Source organism: Leguminivora glycinivorella, chromosome 22 (assembly GCF_023078275.1).
Source record: "Leguminivora glycinivorella isolate SPB_JAAS2020 chromosome 22, LegGlyc_1.1, whole genome shotgun sequence".
Lineage (NCBI taxonomy): Eukaryota > Metazoa > Arthropoda > Insecta > Lepidoptera > Tortricidae > Leguminivora > Leguminivora glycinivorella.
In genome coordinates, this window is record NC_062992.1 from 7,313,398 (window position 1) to 7,340,418 (window position 27,021).

General features: G+C 37.3%; 1 protein-coding gene across 3 annotated transcripts in view; it reads right to left on the minus strand.

Annotated features, from left to right (window-relative positions):
* LOC125237685 (transcription factor AP-2-epsilon) overlaps window positions 1–27,021 on the minus strand; it is a 100,304-nt gene that overhangs the window by 5,366 nt on the left and 67,917 nt on the right. For all 3 annotated transcript variants that reach the window (XM_048144832.1, XM_048144831.1, XM_048144830.1), the window contains 5 exons: window positions 23,315–23,461; window positions 22,352–22,489; window positions 16,283–16,393; window positions 14,937–14,991; window positions 9,850–10,033 (listed from right to left, as the gene is read on the minus strand). In XM_048144832.1, coding sequence (XP_048000789.1) covers window positions 9,850–10,033; window positions 14,937–14,991; window positions 16,283–16,393; window positions 22,352–22,489; window positions 23,315–23,461 — 635 coding nt within the window. The remainder of the gene's footprint in view (window positions 1–9,849; window positions 10,034–14,936; window positions 14,992–16,282; window positions 16,394–22,351; window positions 22,490–23,314; window positions 23,462–27,021) is intronic.

Consider the following 27,021-nt stretch of genomic DNA (forward strand, 5'->3'; position numbering starts at 1 on the left):
ACCTATGTAAATTATTGTTTTCGATGAACAAGTTGAATACCAATATTATATTTTGCGGTTTTTAACGACTGTGAATGTTTTTTGTGAACTGTGAATTTATTACTTCCGCTAATAAAATTCGACATTTTATTGTTAGAAATGATGATGATCACATTTTATTGCAGAAATATAAATATTTAATTTATTGATTAGGTATATTTCTACAAATGTTGCGGTGCTTAAAATGTGCTTTAGCATTAATTAGCAAATAGTATTTTATGATTTAGCTTTTGAAGAATATAATTCTTCGGGATTGTGGATAAGTTTGGAAAACTAAGAAAACTATTATTTTGGAAATGGACATTGGACAAGTTACATAAAGTACCATACAAAAATATGGGAATTATCAAATATGCCTTGTTATATGTATCACCATCAGTCAGTTAGATCTCATGAGAGGTAACAAAAAGTTCAAAGTTAAATAAAAGCTATTAAAATTGACACCGTCGAAATTACTGGGCGATTTTTTGCTTTACGTTACTTACTGGGTCGTTCACACATTGAAGGCGTATACTTAATGATAATCTCGTTGCTCGCTCAATAAGTAAGATATCCCGATCAAAAGATACCAAATACCGCAATTAGAGAAAATACCGTTACATCCAATCGTTAATATTTTCACACGTCCGCTTAGCCAGCGACAAAAGATCCAACCGTCCGCGACTAACGAGCCAAACAATGAATTTGAATTTAGAATCAATGGAAAACTAAATCGGATGAATCGACAGATCACAAACTAATGGCCAGTACGTATCGATGCGAGCGGCTGATTTAAAAAGATTATTGACTCTAGTGCGATTATTAAAAAAAATATCGAATAGCGTTCTGTTTTTGAAAAGCTTTGGAAGCGCGTGTGTCTGATATCTCTTCAAGTTCAATTAATTTCAAAAGTTGTACGTAAAATGGTATAAGTAACTCATATTGTGTAGCTTAGAATCCATTAATAATCCACGATTGATTAAATCGAAATGGTGTGCCTGCTTACGAGACATTGTGTTGCGTTTCGAAATAATGGTCGTGGTACTGTACTGTTTTGACGGCTTTTACGGGACATTTCGAGTGGGTTCTTTGTATGTTCGTAGATACTAATGTTAATTAAGTGTCAGCATAATGTAAGGTGCATTCTTCGCATTGATACGCCTAGAGTCCCAGACTCCAAAAATAGGTTGCTGATGAGCTAAGCCACCAATACCTATATTATAAATTTTGGATTAAATATTTGGTACTAATCTTTTCAATTTCCAATCTATGTTCTTTTTCTCGCAGTGAGTACAGTCTAGGCTTAGGTATATTATTTTTCCTCTCACTAGCTCGGAAACACGTGTTTTGTCCTTTAATACAAGCGGGTAAAAACGCATTTTATTCACTAGTGGGTAAAGTAATTTGACCTTGAATAAAGTCAAATTAACTGCTTTAAAATTGATGAAACTAGGTGAATCTAGTAATAAAGATGATTTACCACCTGTGGAACTACTGGAAGCAGTGATAAACGCATTTTTTGCGTTGTAGTTTCCTCGGTATAGTGAGGGGAAAAGTTTTGTGTTACACTCGGGTGCAAATGTATTTTACTTCTCGTGTGTTAAAAACTCGGAAGTTCAGGATTCTATTCTCGAACCACTCGCTTCGCTCGTGGTTCAACTATAGAATCCTTTCACTTGCTCGTTTTTCAATTCCACACTCGGCGTTAAAATACAACTTTGCCCCCTTGTATAACAAATAACTATTATCCCTACTTACTTTCAGAAATAAAACCTGACACAGTTTTAATAACTTGATCCAAAAACAAAGATAATGACATAAGATTTATGTACGTCAAAATGCAAAGTAAAAATTGCATACACCTCAATAAAAATATCACGTACCGTATAAAAAGGAACTGTAAAGCGATTGGTACTTATGACTTGATACATCATTTTTTACTAGATTATTGTTGAAAAGTGGTGTAAGCGCCAGATGAACTAAAGACCCTTGTACATTGCAACAGAAAAATAGGCAAATTACGCATGAATGACATTATCTATCCGGTCGATTTAATAATTCATGCAGTATCCTTATAATAGCCGTAATTACAAATTAAAAACAGTTTCACACAATAAATAACTGCCGTTCGGTTTTTAAAATTGAATTTCGAACGCGCTGGTAATTGCCCTCATTAAACGGCGATTGTCAAAACGGAAATATTTTTCAAGTTTTATACTTATAAATGCATTTTATTACATTTTTAAATAACGACTGTAATGTTCCTGATAATATAATATAATACCATATTAATCCATAAGAAACGCTTTGTTTATTGTGCACAGATAAAGAAATCTAAAAATTCTGTACTTTTGGGTTGTTTAATTTCTAATGTAATGTTATTAATGTTAGATTTATTAATGTACATACATACATACAATCACGCCTGTATCCCATAAAGGGGTAGGCAGAACACATGAAACTACTAAAGCTTCAGTGCCATTATTAATGTAAATGTTAGAAAATTACAACAGCTAATAACTAAACACTAATAACAATAAAAACATAAAACTATCCAAATAAACTATTCCCTGTCGTTCCCGGTGCAAAAGTGCCCATGACGCTCGCAATTTATTAATGTTTATATTATAATAAGTTGGGTGAGACCTTAAATACGATAGTACTACTCTTTATTATATTGTGCCTTAAATATTATTTTGGATTATTTATTTATAATATGTATTTATAATGGATGAGTAGTTGTTCTGTATCTCATTAATAAAAGTGCGACATAAAGCAGTAAAAATTAAAAAATCTTTTTTATTTAAATTTTTAAAGAAAGTAAGTAGAAAGTGGCGCCCTCACGTACTACTTGTACCTGACGTGGCAACACCGAGTAAATGGTGGCAAAATAGCAACTGTCAACAGAAAAGTACATTGACTACATTGTAACGAATAATCTACGTTCCCGGTGCTCGTAATTACACCAAGACATATTTAATAAAAGCAACGATATATGTAAAGTAGTAAAATGTCACATGTCACCTAATTTACGCGTTAAGGTGGCAATTTTCATGTTAATCTTGAAATATTGAGTAGCAGATGACCTATTCAAGTTTGTAATGTATATGTAAAGTAAATACAATTGTTAATGCATTGACGAGACAGTAATGAAATAAATAATTGTAGTTGGAGTGGTTTAAACAGTTATTTGCCAATTTGGGTGGACGGTTTATTAAGATATTTATTTACGCTATTATGCCATTTTGGGAAGTTATAATTATTTTGAATAATTTTACACTTTAGAATTAATTTAGAGTCGGTTTATAGTAGTATATCTATGTATACGATGTCATAGTCATAGTGTTATATTTTTTATCAACTAGATTTCAGCATATGTGGGTATTGTAGTACCTATTTCTAGTCTAGTGAACACAACGCAAGTATTTTTGACTATGCAATGCTATGTTGGTGAATTACTTTTTACATGTAATACCTTTTTGTAAATCTTAAACAAAGTCTAATTTATAACGTATGAAAGAAACCTTGAATACTGTAATTATGTGACATAGTGTGTCACTCTCAACGCGAGATAGATATTAGCATAAAATAGTAATCGCATTGTTAAACTTATCACTGTCGCCACGACAGTGTTGCCTCACTGTCACTTGAGGCCGGGTCGTGATTCTCGTGACCGAGGTGTAATCTAGCTTTTTAATTAAGATAAGTTGGTTAGCTATTGATTATTACTATTTAATAGTTGTCGTACTAGCTAGTAGCTACTGTTACAAATAGCCATTGATGTAACCTTCGTTCCTTACGCATTAACTATATAGTGTGATCTTTTTGTGAATGCATATTATTGGGTTGGTAAGAAAGTAATGAGCGATCGATTGAATTCCACATAAAATTTTTGAGAGAGTTCTAGAATCTTCTATGGTCGAAAGTATATAAAGGGCGAGTCGCACAATTTCTCGTCAGTCATTCACTAGCTGTCGCCGAGCTAATATAAGGAAGAAAATGGACGAATTAAAAGTGCATGTAAGGCATTGCTTACTATATGAATTTCAGTCTGGTCATTCAGCCGCCGAAGCAGTGCGTAATATATGTCAGCGTGTTGCTCCTGAAGTTGTGTCTGAGGCCACGGCGAAACGATGGTTCTAGCGGTTTCGTAGTGGCGACTTTTCATTATCAGATCAACCTAAGTCTGGTCGACCGGTGAAGATTGATGTAGCCAAATTAAAAACCTTAATTGAAGGAGATCCGAGGCTAACGAGTCGTACTCTTGCTACCAAGTTAGGCTGCTCTCATGTCACCATAGAAACACATTTACACGAGTTGGGAAAAAACTACAAATACAGTGTTTGGATACCGCACGAACTTGATAGAGATCAACTAAACCGCCGTGCCGATATCTGCATACAACTTCTGTCTTTTCGCCGTACATTCAACTGGTTGGACCATCTTATCACTGGAGATGAAAAATGGGTCTTATATATAAATCACACACGCAAACGTCAGTGGCTAGCTCCAAACGAAAAAGGAATAGAGGCACCAAAAACAGAGCCTCACCCGAAAAAAGTTATGCTGTCCGTTTGGTGGGATATTCATGGTATTATTCACTGGGAACTCCTACCAAGTGGAATAACTGTTACCGCATCAGTATACTGTAATCAGCTTGAAAATTTAAACCAAAAAATCTGTCAGAATCGTCCACAGCATGCTAAAGTTTTTTTCTTACACGACAATGCTCGCGCACACATTGCAAAAGTGACTCGGCTAAAGCTATTGGAGCTAGGTTGGAAAGTGATACCTCATCCACCGTACTCTCCAGACTTGGCACCTACGGATTACGCATTGTTCAGATCGCTAAGCAATGCCTTGAATGAAAAAAAGTTCGATGATCAAGCCCATCTACGACAGTACATAGCTGAGTTTTTTTAATCTAAACCTAAGAACTTCTTCGCCGATGCTATTCATTCTTTACCAGAACGATGGAGACAAGTAGTAGATAACGCATCTTATTCGCAGATGACACTTCTATCATAATCAAATCTAAAGACATATCAACATATAATGATGACATAAATAGGACATTAGATGAAACAATTAAATGGTTAAATATGAATAATTTAAAGGCAAACTTAAGTAAGACAAATTATATGCAATTCCATACTGACCGTGGCATCTCACAAAATCTTAATATAGTCTCTGAAGATGTCTCTAATCCTAATTCCTCTAATCCTATTGAAGAAGTCCATCATACAAGGTTTTTAGGGATAATAATTGACTGTCACTGTAACTGGCTAAAGCAGGTGGATAATGTCTGCTCTAGGATAAGTAGTTTTATATTTGCAATAGGTAGGATAGCAAGAACGGTCTCTATACAAGCAGCAATAGTTGCATACCATGGGTACGTAGACTCAACTCTCCGCTATGGTGTAGTATTATGGGGTAATAGTACGAACAGAGACCAGGTATTCCTCATACAAAAACGCTGTATTAGATCAATTTTCGGAATGCATCAATTGGACTCATGTCGCCCAATTTTTATTGATAATAACATTCTTACCTTCCCATGTATTTACATTTTGGAGGCTGCATTATTCGTGTATAAGTATAAGAGCCAGTTCATGGAAGTACAGCAGCTGCGACCCCGTCAAGTCCGGGAGCAATACAAGCACAAATTATATAAACCCGCGGTCAAGCTAGCACTCTCCTCCAAAAATGCATACTGTATGTGTATTACCATTTATAATAAGTTACCGGACATGTTTAAAGACTGTAATAATTTTAGTAAATTTAAGAAATTAGTCAAGCAATGGCTCATACAAAAATGTTATTACTGTATAAATGATTTTTTGAATGATATTTTCTAGGGTTGAATAATTTTATGATGACATTGTAATTAGATTCTATTTATTAAGGTTAGTTTTAGTTTTCTTGTTATATGAATTGGTATTATAATTATAGTGTGAATTGTGTGTATCGTCCTAAAATGTATGTACGCCTGTAAAGGTAGAGTTTGGTGAGACTACTTGAGTAGCAAATAGAACCTAATTGTAACCCATTCTCCACATGCATAAATAAATCATTTCATTTCATTTCATTTCATTTCATTTAAAAAAAAAAAAAAAACGAAGGCCGTTATATTTTTGATAAATGATTAAAATAATAAATTAAATAAAAATTACAATATTGGTTATGATTCGCTCATTACTTTCTTACCAACCCAATATTTTATTCTGACATGTAGAATTCAATGTACATTTTCAATGATAAATAAATTAATCTAATCTAATCAGTGAATGTTATGTGGGGCTGTCTAGGAGTAGTTCCCTAAATATACGACAGACAAACTTAATAGTGTATAGAAATCCTAATGTTCTGCAAAAGAACAAGAAAGGAATAGTGTGGAATGCCACTTAGGCAGTAAACTGTACCTCCAACTTTGGCTACAACAATATTTGGCTGAATGAATGTGACAAGAGATTGACAACCCAACTGTTTCTGGACAAAATACGGGTGACCCTATACAGTATCTATGTCTAGTCCATTTTGGTCTAATTTCTATTTACTATCGAACATTTATTTTATAGTACGTAAATTGTGCTTCATTACCTAAAAACTAGTCTATAAAGTTTTTTTGACATCCGGTTGGCGGTTATCCCTATAAAAGTAAGATAACTGGCCGTAAATAAATGTCACTATTGGCAATTATTTCACGAACGCTCAATCATCATGTCACGCTTTTGTCACGTCGGTTACCGTCTCCCGTGACAGCACCTTTGTCGCGCTTTCAATTAATGCCATTAACTAAATGAGCTCTTTCAATGTGTGAAGTATTTTGGCTCATTATTTTTATTTACAATAATTGCTTAGTTTAAGTGACCCTTAAGTGTTAATTAGTTTTAGCATGGTGGTTATGGGATGAGTTGCAGAGCGGTTTGTCAACTTCGTTGGCATTTAATGATACTTTATAGGTACTACACAAAGTAGTTAACATAGAGCCGATCTGACCTTTTACTAATATGTACTGTCACATCATCTTCATAGGAGACATCCGGTCAGTTTAAAAAGATTAGATTAGATTAGATTAATTTATTTCTCATTGAAAATGTACATTAAATTTTACATGTCAATAAAATAAAATGCATTCACAAAAAGATCGTCATTACACAATATCAAAATAATAATAAATTATAATAATGGTCTAAAATCTAAATCATTCGATGTCAGTAGTAAAATTAAGTATACAGGAAAAAATAAAAAATATAAAAAATATACAACAAAATACCTATCATATATCAAAAGTGACAAATAACTACGAGTATAACTATATTCGGCTAGGACCTCCTAGGTAATGTCAATCAAAGTTACATATATATTTTATTTAAAATGAAAATAAATAATTGTACATATTTTATTCTTTATATTCTTTGACAGAATAAAGCGTTTTGTTCAATAACAATTCCTTTAGTCGACGCCCAAATACATCATCCGATGTTTCATTTCTGAGAGTGGCGGGTAGACGTTCGTAAAATGACTACCTACAGAAAATGGACAGCGTATAGCTTTACGTTATTCTTGATGATGCCATATAGCAAATGCGCCGTTTTCAGGCTTATAAGGCTTCGCTGGATATGATACCTACACAGTACTTCAATAAGTCTAATCGTCGCACTTTGAAATAATCGCATAGGCCTACCTATTTGACGCTGCTACTCAAAAGTTGAAAGACACTATCTTTTTAACCCCCGACGCAAAAACGACAGGGAATTATAAGTTTGACGTGTCTGTCGGTCTGTCTGTCTGTGTGTGTCTGTCTGTAGCATCGTAGCTTCCGAACAGATGAATCGAATTCGATTTAGTTTTTTTTGTTTGAAAGCTGAATTAGCCGGGAGTGTTCTTGGCCATGTTGCATGAAAATCGGTCCACTACGCCAGAGGTTTTTTCAAAATTTTAATTTTGTGGTTATTATATAGTATATACTTACATCCCATACGCTGTTATCACATTTTGATTTTGACTTACAGCCTGCAGTCAAGAGTTAACGCTCCACGGTAAACAATCCGCAACTGGCTAGTAAATAGAGAGAGATAACCGAGAGAGTGTCAACAACAAACTCTTGGGTATAGACGATATACGAGTTAAATTCAAAGTAGCGACGATATTTGTTACAATTTACGGCTCTAATTTAACTTGGGCAGATAGTTATAAATTATAAACCAGTTATGAATGTGTGGCTGTTTAAACACGACCCAGATCCGACCGCGAATAAAAAGCATCTAATAGCAGACGAAGCACTGGCCGCAAAACCGAGTTGACCGAGCTACACAATGTTGCTAGTGTAAAAAAAGTTTATCGATGGCTTGTCGCTCATGGATATGCGATGCGACAAATTTATCATCGCTTAGGTTAACTATGTATTATCTCAACTTATTCAGCTGTCACATATCGACAAAGATTACTAGAGCAAAATTTTCATGAAAAAAAAAACCTTTTTTAACATTCTTCTCGGTGTTATAGGAGCATCGATGCATCTTAATCTAAATTTACTTTGACTATGCCCTAATCCTACATCCATTGATATTGTCTAAAAATTTAACTGGCGAAGCTAGTAGCTTTTAAAAATATCGCTCGCGCGCTTCAGTGGGTAGTTCACCAGCCTTATCATTCTTACACAAGTAGCTTGGTAGCGGCGGCGTGTACTTAAAAAATATTCAAAACGAATTATTACATTATGCATGAAGTTAACTGAAATATTATCTAGCGTTTATCGTAGGCATTATAATAATGACCTGAAGTCAGGTGCGTATTGTTTTTATGGTTTGTATGTAGATTTATGGATGGATGTTATTTAGACATTTTCTAGCGAATCTACTTTGCACTTTGGTATTAAGTGCGATTTTTTATTGGAATATCATGTCATTGTTTGCCTTATTAACTGCCGACAAAGCGATATTTTTTGTTGGTTAAGACGGCATATATTTGCTGCTTAGTTTCTTTGATCATAATCGGTAAAATAGCCACGGACAAAACCGCAATATAAAAGTAGTATTCATGTAGGTTATACAGTGGCCTTGACTGAAGTTACCTTCAATAATACCTAAATTAAGATTTAATTGTGATGAATCTGACCTGAGGACCACTCAAGTCAATCTAAGTTAGGTGATCTTTAGGATTCCAGTAAAAAAACACTAAATCACTTAGTATTTTATGACTAAGAACAGACACAGATACTCAGATCATAAATTATGTGTTATGTTTAGACTTAAACTTGTAGTCTTGATTTAAATGAATGTCTGTATCATAGTCAGGTTTGATGAGAATGTGACATTTAAGTGTTTATTTGTAATTTAGAGACACGTTTGAGCCGTTTTAGTGCGCTATTCCAATAGATATTTTTTCATTCATTTGTTTCATAAAAGTAAAAAGTAGTCTATCGACTGTATCAAACGAAAAAATGTTGTCAAACGAGATGAAACAAAATCGAGTAGAGAAGCTTTAAGGCGTTCAGGAGGTGACAACCGACGGAGAACCATCCTGACCCTCACTTTGTACTTGCTAGTGGAGGACAGTAGTGAAAATCATCTTGGTAAGTTGGTACTGAGTAGAACACATTATGCTACCGAAGTCACAGTTGTGGACTAAAACTCGTATATGTACTTACCGTCGTAGTACCTACTCCGCCGAGTATCGAAGCGTCGAGGCATTTAGGGGGTGACAACCGACATTGCACATCTCTTACTGTCACTTTGTACTTGCTAGTTGAGGACAGTAGTGACATGACAACCACCCAGGTACTGAGCAGAACATGTAGTGCTATCGAGGTGGCCAGCTAAAACTTACCGTCGTAGTACTCCGCCGAGTAGAGAAGCGTTGAGGCATTCAGGGGGTGACAACCGACGTTGCACCTCCCCTACTGTCACTTTGTACTTGCTGGTTGAGGACAGTAGTGACAACCGTCCGGGTACTGAGCAGAACACGTCGTTGGGTGCACACGAGCCGCCGAGCCCGTCGCGCCCTTTTATCGCTGCGACAAAGAGATGACATAAAAATTAGATAAGTAATTTTGAGACTTCAGCCGGCGATTTAATGACAGCATGCTTGGGAAAAGTTAGTCCATCATAAAATATACTGTTTAATTTTAATCTACCTAGAAGGTATACCTATCACTATCAGTAATAGACAAAAAAAACATCGTTTCAATTTGAAACGAACCTACTTCAAACAATGATCCAGCTACTCCGATACATGTTCTAAGAACTGCATATCATTCACTGTACCCCAAATCGCGGACCCCATCTACCAGCTATTACTGCTACAATACAAATACAGCTAATAAATGCGTATCTCGCACAAAAAATACGGGTGATTACAAATTTCTGAGCACCGTGTTCTACAATGGCACTCCCCGCGTCTGCCACGCCCCAAACATGAACTCAGCGTGAGCCATTCACATTGTAATATTTCTTTATGGCAACCCTAATACAATAAACATTAGTATGTCATTAACTCTGCACCATACTGGCTCTTAACACCCTGCCATTTGAAAAAAGAAAAAAAAAAACAGCCAATTAGGTAGTTCAAGTTTCGAAATCGGAATGCAACTTCAAATTTGGAAGTGTAATTAACACGTTCGCGTGCGCTACGTCATAAGACGTCAAATATAGGCATACACCATACAACACAACGTCCATATCAGTCGAAATTAAAAAGAATCTAGCTTATACAACGTTTATGAACGCCCTTTGCCCGTAGTAAATTCTATTAGTGACGTCATTGTGCTACACTATGTAAAAAAAGTAGATCGCTAGTGCCACACTACATCAAATTTTACCGCCTCTAAAAGTTAGCCGCACGCACACATTCGAGTACCTACTCGCACACTAACAACGTTCAGTGACGTTTTACTTGTTCCGCGCGCTCATACATTGAGTCGGCTTGTGCGCTCCCCGGGAGAAACGCGTGCGCAGGTTGCGTCTGGCGGTACCCGTTTCGGATAAATTATAACATCGTAAGTATTACAGACTGTTTTATTTGCGTAGTATTGTAGGTTGAGTTGGTAGGTGTGTTACATACAAGGCTTTTGTAAAAAATATATATTTACGTGTTATAATTGTATTGTTTTAGATGAATAAAAAACGCCCAAGTCGTAAAAAAACTTCAATGAAAGTGTTCGAAGAACCCGGTTCGTCCGGTTCGAGACACCAAATCCTTATAGCGATGACGGCGAATACGGTTCGGACAACAACTACGACCCGGAGGGGGATTTCGTCTCCAGTAGCAGCTCGTCGAGTGACTTTGTTGTTCGACCGAAACGCAAACGAACACGGGATGAACCTAAAACTCATACAAGAATGTCTTTATCTGAAGGGCATTCGTCAGACTCTGATTCTAATTCTGATACTGAGAGTGTCATAGAAGATACCGAAGATTGTTTGTCCTCGAGCTCAGAGAGTATATTTGACCTTCCCGATAGGGCACCATTCCAAAAAGAATATTCCTACACCATTGTCAGATTGCAAGCACCAAAACGCCTTACCGCCATCTAAGAAGCCTAGAACAGGCAACTTCGACTTCACACATGACACAGATGCTGACACCCTTTCGCTTGCGTCTGATGTGATACGAAGAGTATTAGAAGATGACTTTACTTTAGAGAACGTATCACTACCACCCGACCCAGCAGAGCAGCAGCAGCAAAGTAATTTAGATTCACCATCACAATCTAAAAGGAAGAATGAAAACCCAGGTTCAGTATTGGAGGCAGCTTCTTATTCTAAAGACACAAATGCTAAGCCTTTCTCTATTTCAACGCCAACACTTAGAAACTCCTTACCACCTCAACCTGAGGAAGGGGAAGCTTACCAAGTTGCTTCAAAATTACCGTCCCCACCGAAAGTGATTGAAGACAATCTGAACAATTCACCGCAGCCATCAGCAAGAACAGAAGACATCGAGCTTCGTCCAAGTTCGCCAATAATATCTCCAGTTCATCTAAAAGAAGCCACACTCTCCTCCGGACCAATTTCACCACCCATGCAGTGTCCCGGAGAGGGGCCACATCGTCAGGAAATATTGCCCGATTCAGGTAATCTAACGCAGGTGGTAATCCGCAGATCGAGAAGATACTGAAGGTACATTACATTCATCGCCTCCTAGCGACAATGTTGCCACTCCTACTCTTCAACTATCAACACCGGCTGAGGCAAACCCACCTCAATCAGTTTCTGAACCTGGTAATGAAGTAGTTAGTCCCGTAGAGCATAGATCCCGTAGTCGCACTCGAGATTCCGATTTGTCTGCTCGTCGAACCCAACGGCGCCAACAAAGTTCACTTCGACCTGACACATGGGAGACTTCAATAAGTGATATCCCTGTATTTGATTTTGACGAAAGTTCAACTGGTGTGCAATTTGAGCTTAGAAGAGATGCCTCACCTTTTGATATTTTCGAGAAATTACTCTCTCCAAATATTGTGGATTATATTATTGCTAAGACAAATGATTATGGGAGAAAATTGTGCCGTTCTAGCAGACCGTCTACCAGAACAGCTAGAAAATATACCTATAAGGATACAGATAAAGAGGAACTCTTCAAGTTCTTAGGTTTATGTTTGCTAATGGGGCAAATAAATACCCCTCAAAAGCGAAAACTCTTTACATACACCGACGTCTTATACTTCCATCCAGTATTTCTGCATGTAATGTCTGCCAGGAGATTTGAGCAAATATTACGATGTTTATGTGTGTCGGAGCTAAATGCTAAAAAAAAAGATAAAATAGTAAACTTCATTGATGCTGTGACTGAAAATTTTCGCAAATGTTATTAAACCTAACAAAGAGTTGTCGTTGGATGAATCACTTCTTCTATTTAGAGGCCGATTGTCATTCAGACAATATATTAAATCCAAAAAAGCACGCTACGGTATCAAGTTTTATGAACTAGCAACTTCAGACGGTTATATGCTTAACATGGTTATGTATGCAGGAAAGGATGACGATGACCCAACTGAGAATGGTAGAAAAACGGAGAAAATTGTCATGCGTCTCATGAAGCCATTTTTGATGAAGGGACACTGGCTTTTCATGGACAATTATTATAATTCGGTAAATAAAACCGTCACTAAAATCTAACTTGATACGACGTCGTGCTTTCGTAACAAAACCAATGATCATGTTTGTTGATAGAACGTCAAGATACGTTGAAATAGCAGGGACGTGATATGACGCTGTGCAATGTTCGCTGTATAATATTATATGTTTCGTGGAAGAACGTCAAGAGACGTCCGAAATTGATTGACGTGATGAGGCGTTGTGACGTTAAGTATGTTGTATAAAATATGTTGTGTTACACAACGTCCAGAGACGCCAGAACGATTTTGACGTGACTAGACGTTGTGCTTTAGCTCAATAACTTTAGAATAATATAATGAGTACGACGTCTGAACACGTTGACGTGTCAACACGTTGTGTCTGGATTATTTACTTATTAGCCTTATTCTATGATACAACGTTATTAAACGTCGACGTTAATAAACGTTTGTGACAAATAATGTATCCTTTATCGTAAATGTCTTAGTACAAAGGCCATAGACGTCGTTTTATTTTGTATGGGGAACGATCGTGCGAAACAGTGACAACATAAGAAATCGGTTGCGCACGCGAACGTGTTAAAAATACTAGGGTATCGAGTTTTTACGAGTATCGATTCCAAATTCGAATGCTCTATTCAAATATAGATTGATTGATCGATAGTTTTATTTTCTCGATATCGATTCATTGGCCCGTTGCATGAGACGAGATGGGCCTTTTTTACAATCTATTTAGAAAAGTTGATACACCTATCCGATAAGTGCGGTATGAGGCCTAATTACAGTTTTATCTTTAAGAGGTCATCTTTGAGCGGGTAACAATGAAATATTTGATAAGTTAATAATATGTATTTATTTTATCGAGGCACGTGCAATTTGAATAATTTCTGTAGGGTTAGTAAAACATTGTATAAATTAAGTCCACATCATTCTGTTAAGTACCTGAACAATCTTAAACAGCGTAGCTAGGTCTCTAAGGCTCCCCACAGACAGTCTTAAAAATTCATAATCTTAAAAAAAACTTGTATGCAATCTGACAGTTCAAACTGACACTGACAAGACACTGACAGATCTGTCAGTGTCAATTGCATACAATTTTTTTTTAAGATTATGAATTTTTAAGACTGTCTGTGGGGAGCCTATAAGTTTACAAAACTATAGGTAGTATTTGTCTCATACTAAAAAAAAAAAAACAATACAACATTCTTTGTTTTTCCAAAAAATATAACTTTAATTTTTGGTAGTTTGTTCGAAAGCTGTTTCGAACAAACTTTTAGCATTTTTTTTAAATACTTAAAAAGTATTTTTTACGAGTGTCATTAATGACACCTGTAAAAATAATTTGAATGTAATTACGTATTAATACTTGAAGGTTTTTGTCTGACTGTACTCGATGACTCGACAAAAACTGCCATCGAGCATCACGGGTAATTTAGCCGCTAATTATACTTTTTAATATGGCAACACAATTTTTTAAGAATTAGGCCTTTTAAGCGGGTGACGGGCAGTCAAAATATTGATGGATAATTAGGCACTTGTAGGTATTTTAGCTTGATATCAATGATTTTAATCAAACAACTGACAAATTTCTAATTACGTAGGTACATTTCGATCTGTGTTCAAATTGAGGAGAGTAAAGTAGAAAAAAAAGTAATTAGCCACCTAGTATTATAGACCAATGTAATACAAGTTTTCATTGTTGCTGTATGTATAGATTGTTTTCTTTTTTCATTGAGTACTAAATCTTATAGTAAGACATGTTGATACAATCGTCATGTGATCATGTGAATTGACAGAGTCGATAGTACAATAGGTAATTGATTTAAAAAAAAAAACTTACTTTTTAATAAAGGTAGATCAGTCATGAACCCTGTAGTATCATCCATGCCCGCGTTCTGAAAAAAAAAAATCTGGTTTATCGATATGTTATTGGCATATTAAGCAAACATTGGAGAATGTATGGACGAAATTCCGACATTCTTACGACGGATCTTAATTTACTTTATTAAATTCCTATCGACTCGCGGACATATTTATTCCTTGTTGACCGAGGGTGATCCGCGTATTATGAGTTTATTATAAACCGATAGAAAGTAGATAAATGTTTATTAAATATGAAGTCACGATTTCAATATAGAAAATTCCACTTTTCGCCAATACTTACATCGCTGACACGTGTTTAGGTAATTTGACTATAATAATGAGTATGTACATATTTTAGGAAATTTGATATATATTTGTATAAGGAGGCGAGGACACATTCGAACATTAATATACACGAATATTAGTTTGGATACGATATGGATCGAATAGATAATGTCAGTATCAAAAGTGACTATCTTTAGACAGATAATAAGGTCGCTTTTATACGAAAATTCGAATCAGGCCAGTAGTGTCCTAGTCATGTCCTAGTGTCTAATGAGAGTAATGATTTAGGAAGCGAGATATATATGGCTTAATAGAGGAAAGTCATGTTCCGAATTTTTATTTGGCGGCTATAATTCCAAGCTCATAACCCGGCAACCTTCAAATCAAGAGTGTACAGGCATCTTCTGGGCGAGCTCACTCCATCGTAGGCCACGTCTTTGCCTTTGGCTAGTCTGTGGCCAAGAGTTAGCCCATTTATAATAATAAAAAAAAATTAAGAGTCGTCGTCTTCGTCACACCACAGTAGTATTATAACTGTGCGCAAAACACAAGTTAGAAATTACAAATGACCAGGTATTTCCTCTGTGTGCAGCGTGTGGCCCAGTGCGATCTTTTACTGTTGTAAAAACCGGCCAAGAGCGTGTCGGGTCAAGCTCAGTGAAAACTGTTCAATCTATCAAGTTCAAAGATCTACTTTTGTGATTTTTTCATATTTTTTAAACTTATGGTTCAAAAGTTAGAGGGGGGGGGGACACATTTTTTTTACTTTAGGAGCGATTATTTCCGGAAATGAGCATTATCAAAAATGGGTTTCCTTATTAATTTTTAAATACCTATCCAACAATATAACACACGTTACGGTTGAAATAAAAAAAAATCCCTCCCCATTTTACGGGTAGGGGGGTACCCTAATAAAACATTTTTTTTAACTTTTTATTTTTGCACTTTGTCGGCGTGATTGATATACATATTGGTACAACTATAAGGGTTCCTAGTTGACTACGGAACCCTAAAAAACCGTTTCAGAGTTAAACTAACCGGCGCTTCTTCTGAGTGCAATGCGTGGTGCAGCGCGATCTCATGCTGCTCCCTCGCGCCGTAATCAGCTCGCCGCTCGCCGCCGCCGTAGCCGAAACCACTGTGCCCCAACTGTTGGACAAAAAAATTCAAAATCAACGATTATGTACATATGTCTTTAGTATGGTCACCATCTTGAAGCAAATATTCTGGTAAATTATTGTGTTTTAGTCTAAGTCCGTTTTCACGTTATCCGATCCGATATCTCAAGTCGAAAGGATTTCAATGGAAAAAATCCAAGATGGCTCCTGTAATGTATGGGATATCGGTCCTACGTCTGATATCGGATCGGATAATGTTAAAACGTTCTATAGGTAGATAAATTAGATCCTAAGACTGGGACTGGGACTAACTCGATACGAAAACTTATAATAATAGAGCATTCAATTTGAGATACTGTAAAATATCTGGCAATTTCAACAACTAAAATATCCATTCAACTTCATCTTCAATCGCCATTAAATCACAAAATGACATAAAGTTTCCCGCCAAAAGTGAACTTCTTTGTGTTGCCAGCCCGTCTCGGTTGGACCGGAACATTAGGGCTAATCTGCCAAAGTGCCACTGCTATAAATGTACGCTTCATCGCCTAATGGTCTAATACATTGGATAACTTTGTTGAATATACCACATTTCAGTTCTGTGCTGGCCGAAAATACACGTTGAAGTTATACGTTCGATTTTTGAAATGAAATCGGGTTTCTGGAATTTGTAAATCGAACAAGAGGGTTCGATTTTCAAATTGCTAGATTTCAGATATCAATTGTGTTATACCAATTTCGTTATGTTACCTATTTCGTACTATGAAACCTCTACGGCCGGTAGAGAAAGTATTGTATGTCATGTCAGAATTGTCACACTTGTCATTCAATTAAAATATTGTAAACATTAAGTATGTTATTATTTATATAGAAGAATGAATACACAAAACTGGCGACGATGACGGAGGAACTAGAACGCTTTACGCGCCTACGGGCATCGGTACGTGGTCAACTTACAAAATTAGACCAACAATTACAACACTTACACGTTACATCAGATTTCGAAATATGTCAACGGCTGACAAGCCTTGAAAACTATGAGAAAAAATTCGACAATATTCAAAACGAAATAGAATCGCGAACAGACAATATAGAAGCTGAAATCGAACAGCGCCACGCAACGGAAGAAAGTATTTTACAATTAAAATTGAAGTTACACGGCTTACGCCCTACACCCGCTGTCGAAACATCTTCCACCTACGTGACGCTATCACAGCATGCTCGGAGCCTTGAAGGTACGCGCGATAATACACCAGTCGCTGTACAGCGACCAAAAATCTCGTTTCAACCATACCAGGATCGTGAAGACTTTACAAACTTCATACGAAGATTAGAAACATACATGAAACTTAATATCTGTGAAGATTCAAGAACCCGCACGCTTATGCTTTTAAGCTCTATACCCCCGGACTTACACCAAAAAGCCTACGATTTATGTGCACCTAACAATCCATGTGAAATGGATTTCAATGATGTTGCCAAAATTTTGAAAGAATACGTAGATCCAAAACCCAGTGTTTGGGCATGCCAACATAAATTTATTACACGAATTCAAGATACGCAAGAATCAATCATGCAATATACTTCAGAATTGAAACGTTTATGCCAAGACTGCGAGTTTTCATGTAGTCATTGCAAGAAATCAACCTGCGATCAATTTCTTACTCTACAATTTATACGAGGTCTGCGTGACAACGATGTAAGAACAAAACTCTTACAAGAAACAAAAGTATCAAGTTTCACAGACGTAGTAAAAACTGCTACTACACTTGAACTGGCAAAATCTGACAGCAGCTACATGTCACCTGCGCACTGCTCCACACAGGAACCTCAAAGTCAACACTTAATTAAAAGCGGACAAAATCGTTTTAAACTTAAAGTAAACAATAAACCTCTTTCGATTAAAGATTTAAAAGGAAAATGTTTCCGGTGCGGAAGTCAAGAACATCAAGCAAATACTTGTCGAAGCATAAATGACACATGTAACAAATGCAAGCAAAAGGGTCACCTAGCTCGAGTTTGTTTACGATCTACGCGAGAAACAAAACAAATTGAACAGGAACTCGAGGAGGAAAGTGATCCGGACCCGGATAGCGCATCCGATACAGTCGATGACAATACACCCTGGGATATGAACTTGATCGAATCACATAATACAGAAAAGTTTATGATAAACGTGTCTCTCAATAACAAGGAGACCGTCATGGAAGTCGATACAGGCGCGGCTCTCTCCACCATGTCTTACAAGAACTTTCAGAAACTAAATACAGGTTGTAAGATATACAAAACTAAAACAACGATGAGAACATACACGAAAGAATTATTCGTACCATTTGGCGTTGCCTATGTTACATGCAAATACAAAGATATAACATTTGATGGAAAACTTTACATTATGAAGCAAGATTTTGACACCATTTTTGGCCGAACATGGATACGCACTATTAAATTGTTTGACGTGAAAAATATTAATCAAGTACATTTAGATACACACCCAGAAATTGATCAACTTATCTCTGAATTTTTCGACGTGTTTGACGGTACCCTAGGTTGCATACCTAGCTACAAAGGTCGCTTCATCTTGAATGAAAATGCAACGCCAATCTTTGTCAAACCAAGACGCATTCCATACGCTCTAAAGGATAAAGTTGATAATGAGATAAAACGATTGTGTCAACAAGGAGTCATTACAAAGATTGACAACTCAGAATGGGGGACACCCGTAGTGCCGATTGTCAAACCAAACGGGAGCATACGGTTGTGTGCAGATTATAAAGTCACCCTTAATAAAGCCATCAAAGATGAACAGTATCCCATCCCTATTATAGAAGACATTCTAGTAGAGATGAATGGAGGAGAACTGTTCTGTACATTAGATCTTAGCCAAGCCTACCTACACATGATGATGGACGAAGAAAGCGCCATGATGCAGACCCTTAGCACACACAAGGGAACTTTCAAAGTAAACAGACTCATGTTTGGGGTCAAAGTAGCCCCAAATTTATGGCAAAAATTTATGGATCAACTACTTCAAGGAATTACAGGTGTCAAATGTTTTTTTGATGATATCATCATCCAAGGAGCTTCAAAACAACAACTGCTGGCGAGATTACGACAAGTACTACAAAAATTAAAAGAAAACAATCTGAAACTTAACAAGGATAAATGCCATTTTATGAAAGACAGTATTGAATATTTAGGACATATTATTGATAAAAATGGTTTACATAAAAATAAGAACAAAGTAAAGGCTATTGCAGATACTAAACCGCCTAGTAACGTAAATGAATTAAGAACCTTTCTTGGCATGGCTAACTACTATAATAAATTCATACCGAACTTAGCTTCAATTTCTACACCTTTAAATGACTTACTCAAGAAAAACGCACATTTTGTCTGGACACGACAATGCGATGAAAGCTTCAATAGAATTAAAAAAGAAATACTCAGTGATAGGGTTCTGACCCACTTCAATCCAGAAAACCCACTGGTTTTAGCTACAGATGCATCACCTACAGGACTGGGAGCTGTCCTATCACACCGCTTACCGGATGGTTCTGATAGACCAATAGCATTCGCCTCCCGCTCATTGACAAGTAGCGAGAAAAAGTACAGCCAAATAGACAAGGAAGCTACATCGATATTCTGGGGCCTTAAAAAGTTTTTCCACTATTGTTACGGGCGGAAATTCATACTTGTGACTGATCACAAACCACTAACCACTATTTTTCACCCACATAAGACCTTACCAGCAATGAGCACAATGAGGCTGTTTCACTACGCACATTTCTTATCCGGCTTTGATTATACAATTGAATATCGGACTTCTAACGATAACAGCAATGCAGACTATTTGTCAAGATTCCCAGTAGACACAATAGCTCCTAATATAATTGATGTACACACCGCATTTCAGCTAAATCAAATTAACACAATCGCGGTTGATCGTCTGAGAATTGCTGAAGAAACTAGAAAAGATACAGAATACAACTACATATTACAAGCATTAATGGCAGGTACAACCGTTCGCCGATATGGTTATAATGACAACGAACTGACCATTCAAGATGGTTGTCTGTTAAAAGGAGAACGAGTTATGATACCGGTAGCGCTGAGAAAACAGGTATTAGATGAATTACATTCAGGACACCTCGGTATGGTGAGGATGAAATTACTAGCTCGAGGCTACGTTTACTGGAGAAATATCGACAAGGATTTAGAAGATGTGGTAAGAAACTGCCGTGAATGTCGACTACATCAAAACGAGCCCCCACCAGTTACATTACATCACTGGGAACCTCCGACTGGCCCGTGGCAGCGACTCCATATTGACTTCGCGGGACCCCTGAAGGGATATTCATTATTTATAGTGGTCGATGCCTTTACCAAGTGGGTTGAGGTCTTTCCAACCAAAACGACAACCAGCTCCTGGTGTATAAAAAAATTACATGAAATTTTTATTACTTTTGGGTTCCCATTAACACTTGTTTCTGATAATGGACGTCAATTTATTTCATCGGAGTTTGAAGATTATCTTAAGGATAAAGGAGTGGTACACAAAACATCCGCACCATATCATCCGGCTACTAATGGTCAAGCCGAGAAATATGTACAGACCATTAAAAGGGCTTTAAATTGTATGAAAGCTGAATCAGGGAATCTGCATGACAAGGTCCTAGCCATAAAGGAACGTTTATTAAGAACACTGAGTACTACCACCGGCAGGAGCCCGTATGAACTCATGTTTAACAGAGCTATAAGAAACATGTTGCAAGTGAAGTTCAAGACCAGGGGGGAGAATGCGGGGCAAAGTCCCGAAGAAAACCGACCAACAGTGCGGTGCTTTGCCATTGGTCAGAGAGTTCAAGCAAGAGATTATGCTAACGGACATAATAAATGGCAATTTGGAACAATAACTAAAACCTTAGGCCGGCTTCATTACGAGATTAGAACGGACGCTGGAGATATTTGGATAAGGCACATAGACCAGATATTGGCTACCGTAATACCCATTCAAGCCGCAGAAAACCGACCTTAGGGATTTGTGAGGGAGGTGTTATACCAATTTCGTTATGTTACCTATTTCGTACTATGAAACCTCTACGGCCGGTAGAGAAAGTATTGTATGTCATGTCAGAATTGTCACACTTGTCATTCAATTAAAATATTGTAAACATTAAGTATGTTATTATTTATATAGAACAATGAATACACAAAAAATTGATTTAGGTAAGCTTTATGTTTTGAGTGTGTAATTTTAATTTTACGTAAGGACTGACGTCAGTATGTTTAGGTGTAGTAGTTTAGCCATCGAAAAAAACATGTAGTCTTTCAGTTCAGTACAAAAGATATTTTAGTAGTATATGTTTTTAGTATACTTAGTGTTCTCTGAAAGATAAATAGTAGTTTAACAAGATTCAATAGGACGTAAAAAGTCAAGTGTTCAGTTATTTTAATTAATCCTACTAATTATTGTACCTTGAAATATAAGCAGCATTTCTTCGTTCCCCTTTGAGCCCCATTATAACATATTTTCGAGGGGAGAATTCGCGAGCATAGAATAGTTCGGATTTGTGTATTATAGTTATTAAGCGATTAGCTACTTGGCGTTTGGCTTTGAGATTTTAATTGGAGTGGAGACTGAACGTTAGCGAAGGGCTCCAAGTTTAGGCAAAAATGTGTTCGTGTTTTAGGATATTTTCGTTGGTTGCATTTCTTAACCGATTTGAGCGAAATTTTACAACAAGATGCAACATACATTGACATTGCCCTTTGTGTTGTCGGTAGTAGTTTATATGCCAAAAAATTTTCAATGGTTACTGTGGTGGTGTCGGGGCGATCTAGACTATCTAGAGGTAATGTAAAGACGTTAGCCGCAAAAGCTTAAGACCCTGAATAACCCGTCTCGGCTACCAGTTGACTTGATTCTTCGGTGTATGGTAATGTTCTTCACTTATATTAACAAATAATTGAAGATAATGTTACTTACATGGTGTGTATGTATGTCATGATGGTCGCGGTGTAATCGCGCGTGTTCGTGGTGCGTATGATGGCGCGGCAGCAGTTGTTGCGGCGCGTAGTGTTGCGCGTACGCTTCGCCGCCACCGCTGTATTCCATGCCATGGTTCTGCAAAGAAATGGTGCCGTTATTACAATTTCTTTGTTACTTTACACGTTTGAAGTAGTTAGAACTAGCATCTTTAGGAATCGTATAAGCAGTTACTAATCTTCAAAGAAATTGACAAGAAAATGAGGGTTTTTATAAATATAAATAAAGTATTGTGACCCGAAGATAATAAAGGCAGGAAAATATGAGAAAATGAGGGTTTCTTCTACAATACCTGAATGTATAACGGAGCCAACGGAAAGGCGGTGGGAAGTATGGCGGTTGGAAGTCGCCGAGCCAGTGCTCAAGATAGCCATATAGAAACTGTTGGGGTGTTCGGTTTACATGTTGACATTGTTGACTGCTGTAAGTACATACTTGATGTGGACTGGCGCCGATAATTTGCTCCTGAGAGATGGCTTATACTGTGATTGATGTTGAGAGATGGATTATCTATAATGAAGCGGCTGAAACTCTGTCTACTAAGGGCTCATGATGAGGATATCTATACCTGTTGTTGATGGTGAGGGCTGGCGGGGTGAGGTGCGGGGCTGCGGGGGCGAAGGGCGGCTGGAAATCGGCCAGCGAGGGTTTCCCATCACTACTAAGGTGCTATTAGATATGTTATGTGCCGGAAGTAGGGCGGCTAGAAGTCGGCGAGCGAGGGCTTATCAAAGAGGCCTCAATGTCATGTCTTACTGTTGTTGGTGATGGGGGCTCGCGGGGTGAGGTGCGGGGGCGAAGGGCGGCGGGAAGTAGGGCGGCTGGAAGTCGGCGAGCGAGGGCTGCCTCTACCTGTCCTGAGAGATGGTCTATGTAATCATAGTCACATTGAGAGATGTATACTTGTTGTTGGTGATGAGGGCTGGCGGGGTGAGGCGCGGGAGCGAAGGGCGGCGGGAAGTAGGGCGGCTGGAAGTCGGCGAGCGAGGGCTGCCCGCCGCCGCGGAAGCCGCCGCCGCCTAGGCCCAGCCCGCCGCCGCCCAGGCGCTCCTGAGGACAAGGAAAAAGTCAGTTAGAAAGATATTAATTACTAAACTATACACATTTGCAAGCGCAGCGTAGGACATCCACACACAAGATGGACAGAAGACCTTGAAAAGGTCACTGAAAGACGCTGGATGCAAGTCGCTTCCAACCGATATATACTCGTATGGAGGTCAAAAGGGAAGGCCTATGTTCAGCAGTGGACGTTCTATGGCTGATATGATGATGATGATACACATTTGAGTAACTTTGGATGACATAGTCAATATAGTCAATTAGTTATACAGCCTGGCAAAAAAGAGTACACATTAAAAAGTGGCGACATCGTTAACATTGATTTAAAACGGACGATACTACGATGCTACTGCCACTTTTCAAGTATTTTAGCAAGGTATAACTTAGGACCAGGAGGGAAATTTTTAAATCTCGCATACGGGATTTTGTCACTAAAATACCGGTTGAAAACAGTGACTTGCTTATTATTTTCAGTGACAATTTTCTGAATTCGAACGCGTGAGATTCAAAAATCGGCCCGCAGTTGTATCAAGCACAGTTAACAGACACATCAACGTAACAAAGTCGAAGTATGTATAACTTCCCCCACAATTAAATTTACCGAACGCTTTAACGGTGACATGATGGTTTGGTGAAATCGAGCCTTAGATAATCGATGGAGATGGCGTTGCTTGATATAAATAGTCATAATACGGCGTACAGTTACTGACTTTCCACATGAAAACTATTCCGGAATCATTAATTCAAGCATATTCTACATATTAGTACCTAAATACCAATCATGTACAGTCAAGTTCAGAAATATGTATACATTTCGTCACCTTAACTCGTTTCAATAAGGTGAATAAATGTACACATATTTATGAACTTGACTGTACCAGTCGCTATGAGATATATTGGAGTCAAGATGCTCAGTAACAAGGAATCCTCACAAATATTTGAACACGCGTCAATTTTATTATCAAGACGTTAGAGTGCACGTTCAATGCATTTTTGTTGTCAGTACCTATTTTATTTTCTATATCCTAGAATGATATGATAAATAGTTGATTTTTCCACCCAACAGCATTGTTAATTGTTACCAAATTCGCATAAAGATGTGAGGTTAGTACAAAACTTGTGTGTTTGAAAACCGGACAAGTGCGTGTCCGTATCATAGTTAGTTTTATTACAGGGAGCAGATTTTTAACTTTTTTAATCTTTTTTTTTTTAGTACCTATTATTTAACTTTTAGTATATTTAAAAAAAATTACAAATCACTTGCCACAATAGTTGAAGTACATGGCCAATCAAAGTGTCATTTAGCATTTTTGATATAAAACACATCTTAATTATCATAATATATTTGTCCGACAGTTTATATTTGTACGACAGTTTGCCCTTTCAACCATTCATCTATAACGTTGTCACTTTGATTTCCATACAAATAACTTAATGACTTTCACGCGCGTGATACTCTGCAGCCGGACCACCACGCTTTATTGTGCTCAGATTACCATGGTGGAATGTACCTCTGACATACCCCTTGTACCTCGTCGGAAATTGCATGTACCTCAGTAGTTTGCCAGAAATATGCATTTAAAAGGGGTCCGGCTGGGGAGTAGTACTCCCCAGCCGGACCACGGCTGTACCCGCTCATATCACTGACTTCAAGATATAATTTAGCTATCACAAGAATGTACCTGTTACATACCCGTGAATAAGTTGTTTATTCCTTTTAAAAAGTGGCCTTATACATTATTTTTCACACATTAAAATTTTTGGTCATCGCGGTTAGTACGCGATTTCGTTAGCGCCTGAAATATGTGAATAGCAATGTTTTGCGTTTATATGAAATTGCGGAAAAATCTCATAAGGTATTACATCGACTTAAATTCAATTGTATATTTAGTATACATAATATGTATATGTAATATTTATTACAGTATAATCTTTGTGTTATAACTTTCACATCATAAATATGTATATTATAATTCCGAAAAACTCATCGGTACGAGCCGGGGTTTGAACCCGAGACCTCCGTATTGAAAGTCGCACGCTCTTACCGCTAGGCCACCGTTAGGTATCTTTATTTATTTTTTTCAAGTTTAAAGATGATATAGATGTAGTGCGAAAAGGTTTTCCTTCGTATTTTTCCGGAAACGTTCGTAAGGTGCATTAGGGTAATTCCGAATGATAGAAATGCTCGGATAATTCCGAAAGGGAAATGTAGATATGATGGAAATAATGGCGATTTTTATGCGACTTTCGTAATTAGATGACTTTCGGAATTACCCTAATGCACCTTACCTACGTTAGTACGTTTTATCACTCCTCGGACTATGGCGATTAAATATATGAAAGAGGCGTGTTCCTAACATCCATCGTGAGTTCAAACCTCATCGCCATCCTGTAGTACTAAAAATTCTGTACAAGAAAAAATACAAAAAGATAGTCATACAGGGTGGTCTTTTTTGAGACCGGTGCCCTATAAAGGGAACGGTGGCCTAGCGGTAAGAGCGTGCGACTTTCAATACGGAGGGTTCAAACCCCGGCTCGTACCGATGAGTTTTTCGGAATTATAATATACATATTTATGATGTGAAAGTTATAACACAAAGATTATACTGTAATAAATATTACATATACATATTATGTATACTAAATATACAATTGAATTTAAGTCGATGTAATACCTTATGAGATTTTTCCGCAATTTCATATAAACGCAAAACATTGCTATTCACATATTTCAGGCGCTAAGGAAATCGCGTACTAACCGCGATGACCAAAAATTTTAATGTGTGAAAAATAATGTATAAGGCCACTTTTTAAAAGGAATAAACAACTTATTCACGGGTATGTAACAGGTACATTCTTGTGATAGTTAAATTATATCTTGAAGTCAGTGATATGAGCGGGTACAGCCGTGGTCCGGCTGGGGAGTACTACTCCCCAGCCGGACCCCTTTTAAATGCATATTTCTGGCAAACTACTGAGGTACATGCAATTTCCGACGAGGTACAAGGGGTATGTCAGAGGTACATTCCACCATGGTAATCTGAGCACAATAAAGCGTGGTGGTCCGGCTGCAGAGTATCACGCCTTTCACGCATCCGCAATCATAATTACTGCTCTTTAGTTACCATATTAAGCTGAAAGGTTAATTACAATGTAATTTTGTAATCAAATCTTTACAAGTGGATGTAATTTACGCGCGGCTATTGTGTAAAGTGTAAGGTGGATGTCTAGAGTTGATTATATGGTTTAGTTTGATTTATAGAGCCATTAGATGCAGGTTGACCTGACTTTGCTGATACATATTTTAAGTCACAAAGCTTTAAAAGATTGCATAATAAAATCGTTCTAAACTTTGTGCAGAATATCCCCGACTCTTCTATTTTCTATAAGCAGAGTTTACGAACAGGTAACTTTACTTATTTAGAAAATTATATCTTTATCGTATCTGGGGACCGATTTTTGAATTTCGAACGCACGATTTCGCCGTTTGAAAGTGTGGAAAACGACGAAATGCTATTTTTGAAAAAGGAGGGCTATATAGTCATTTAAAA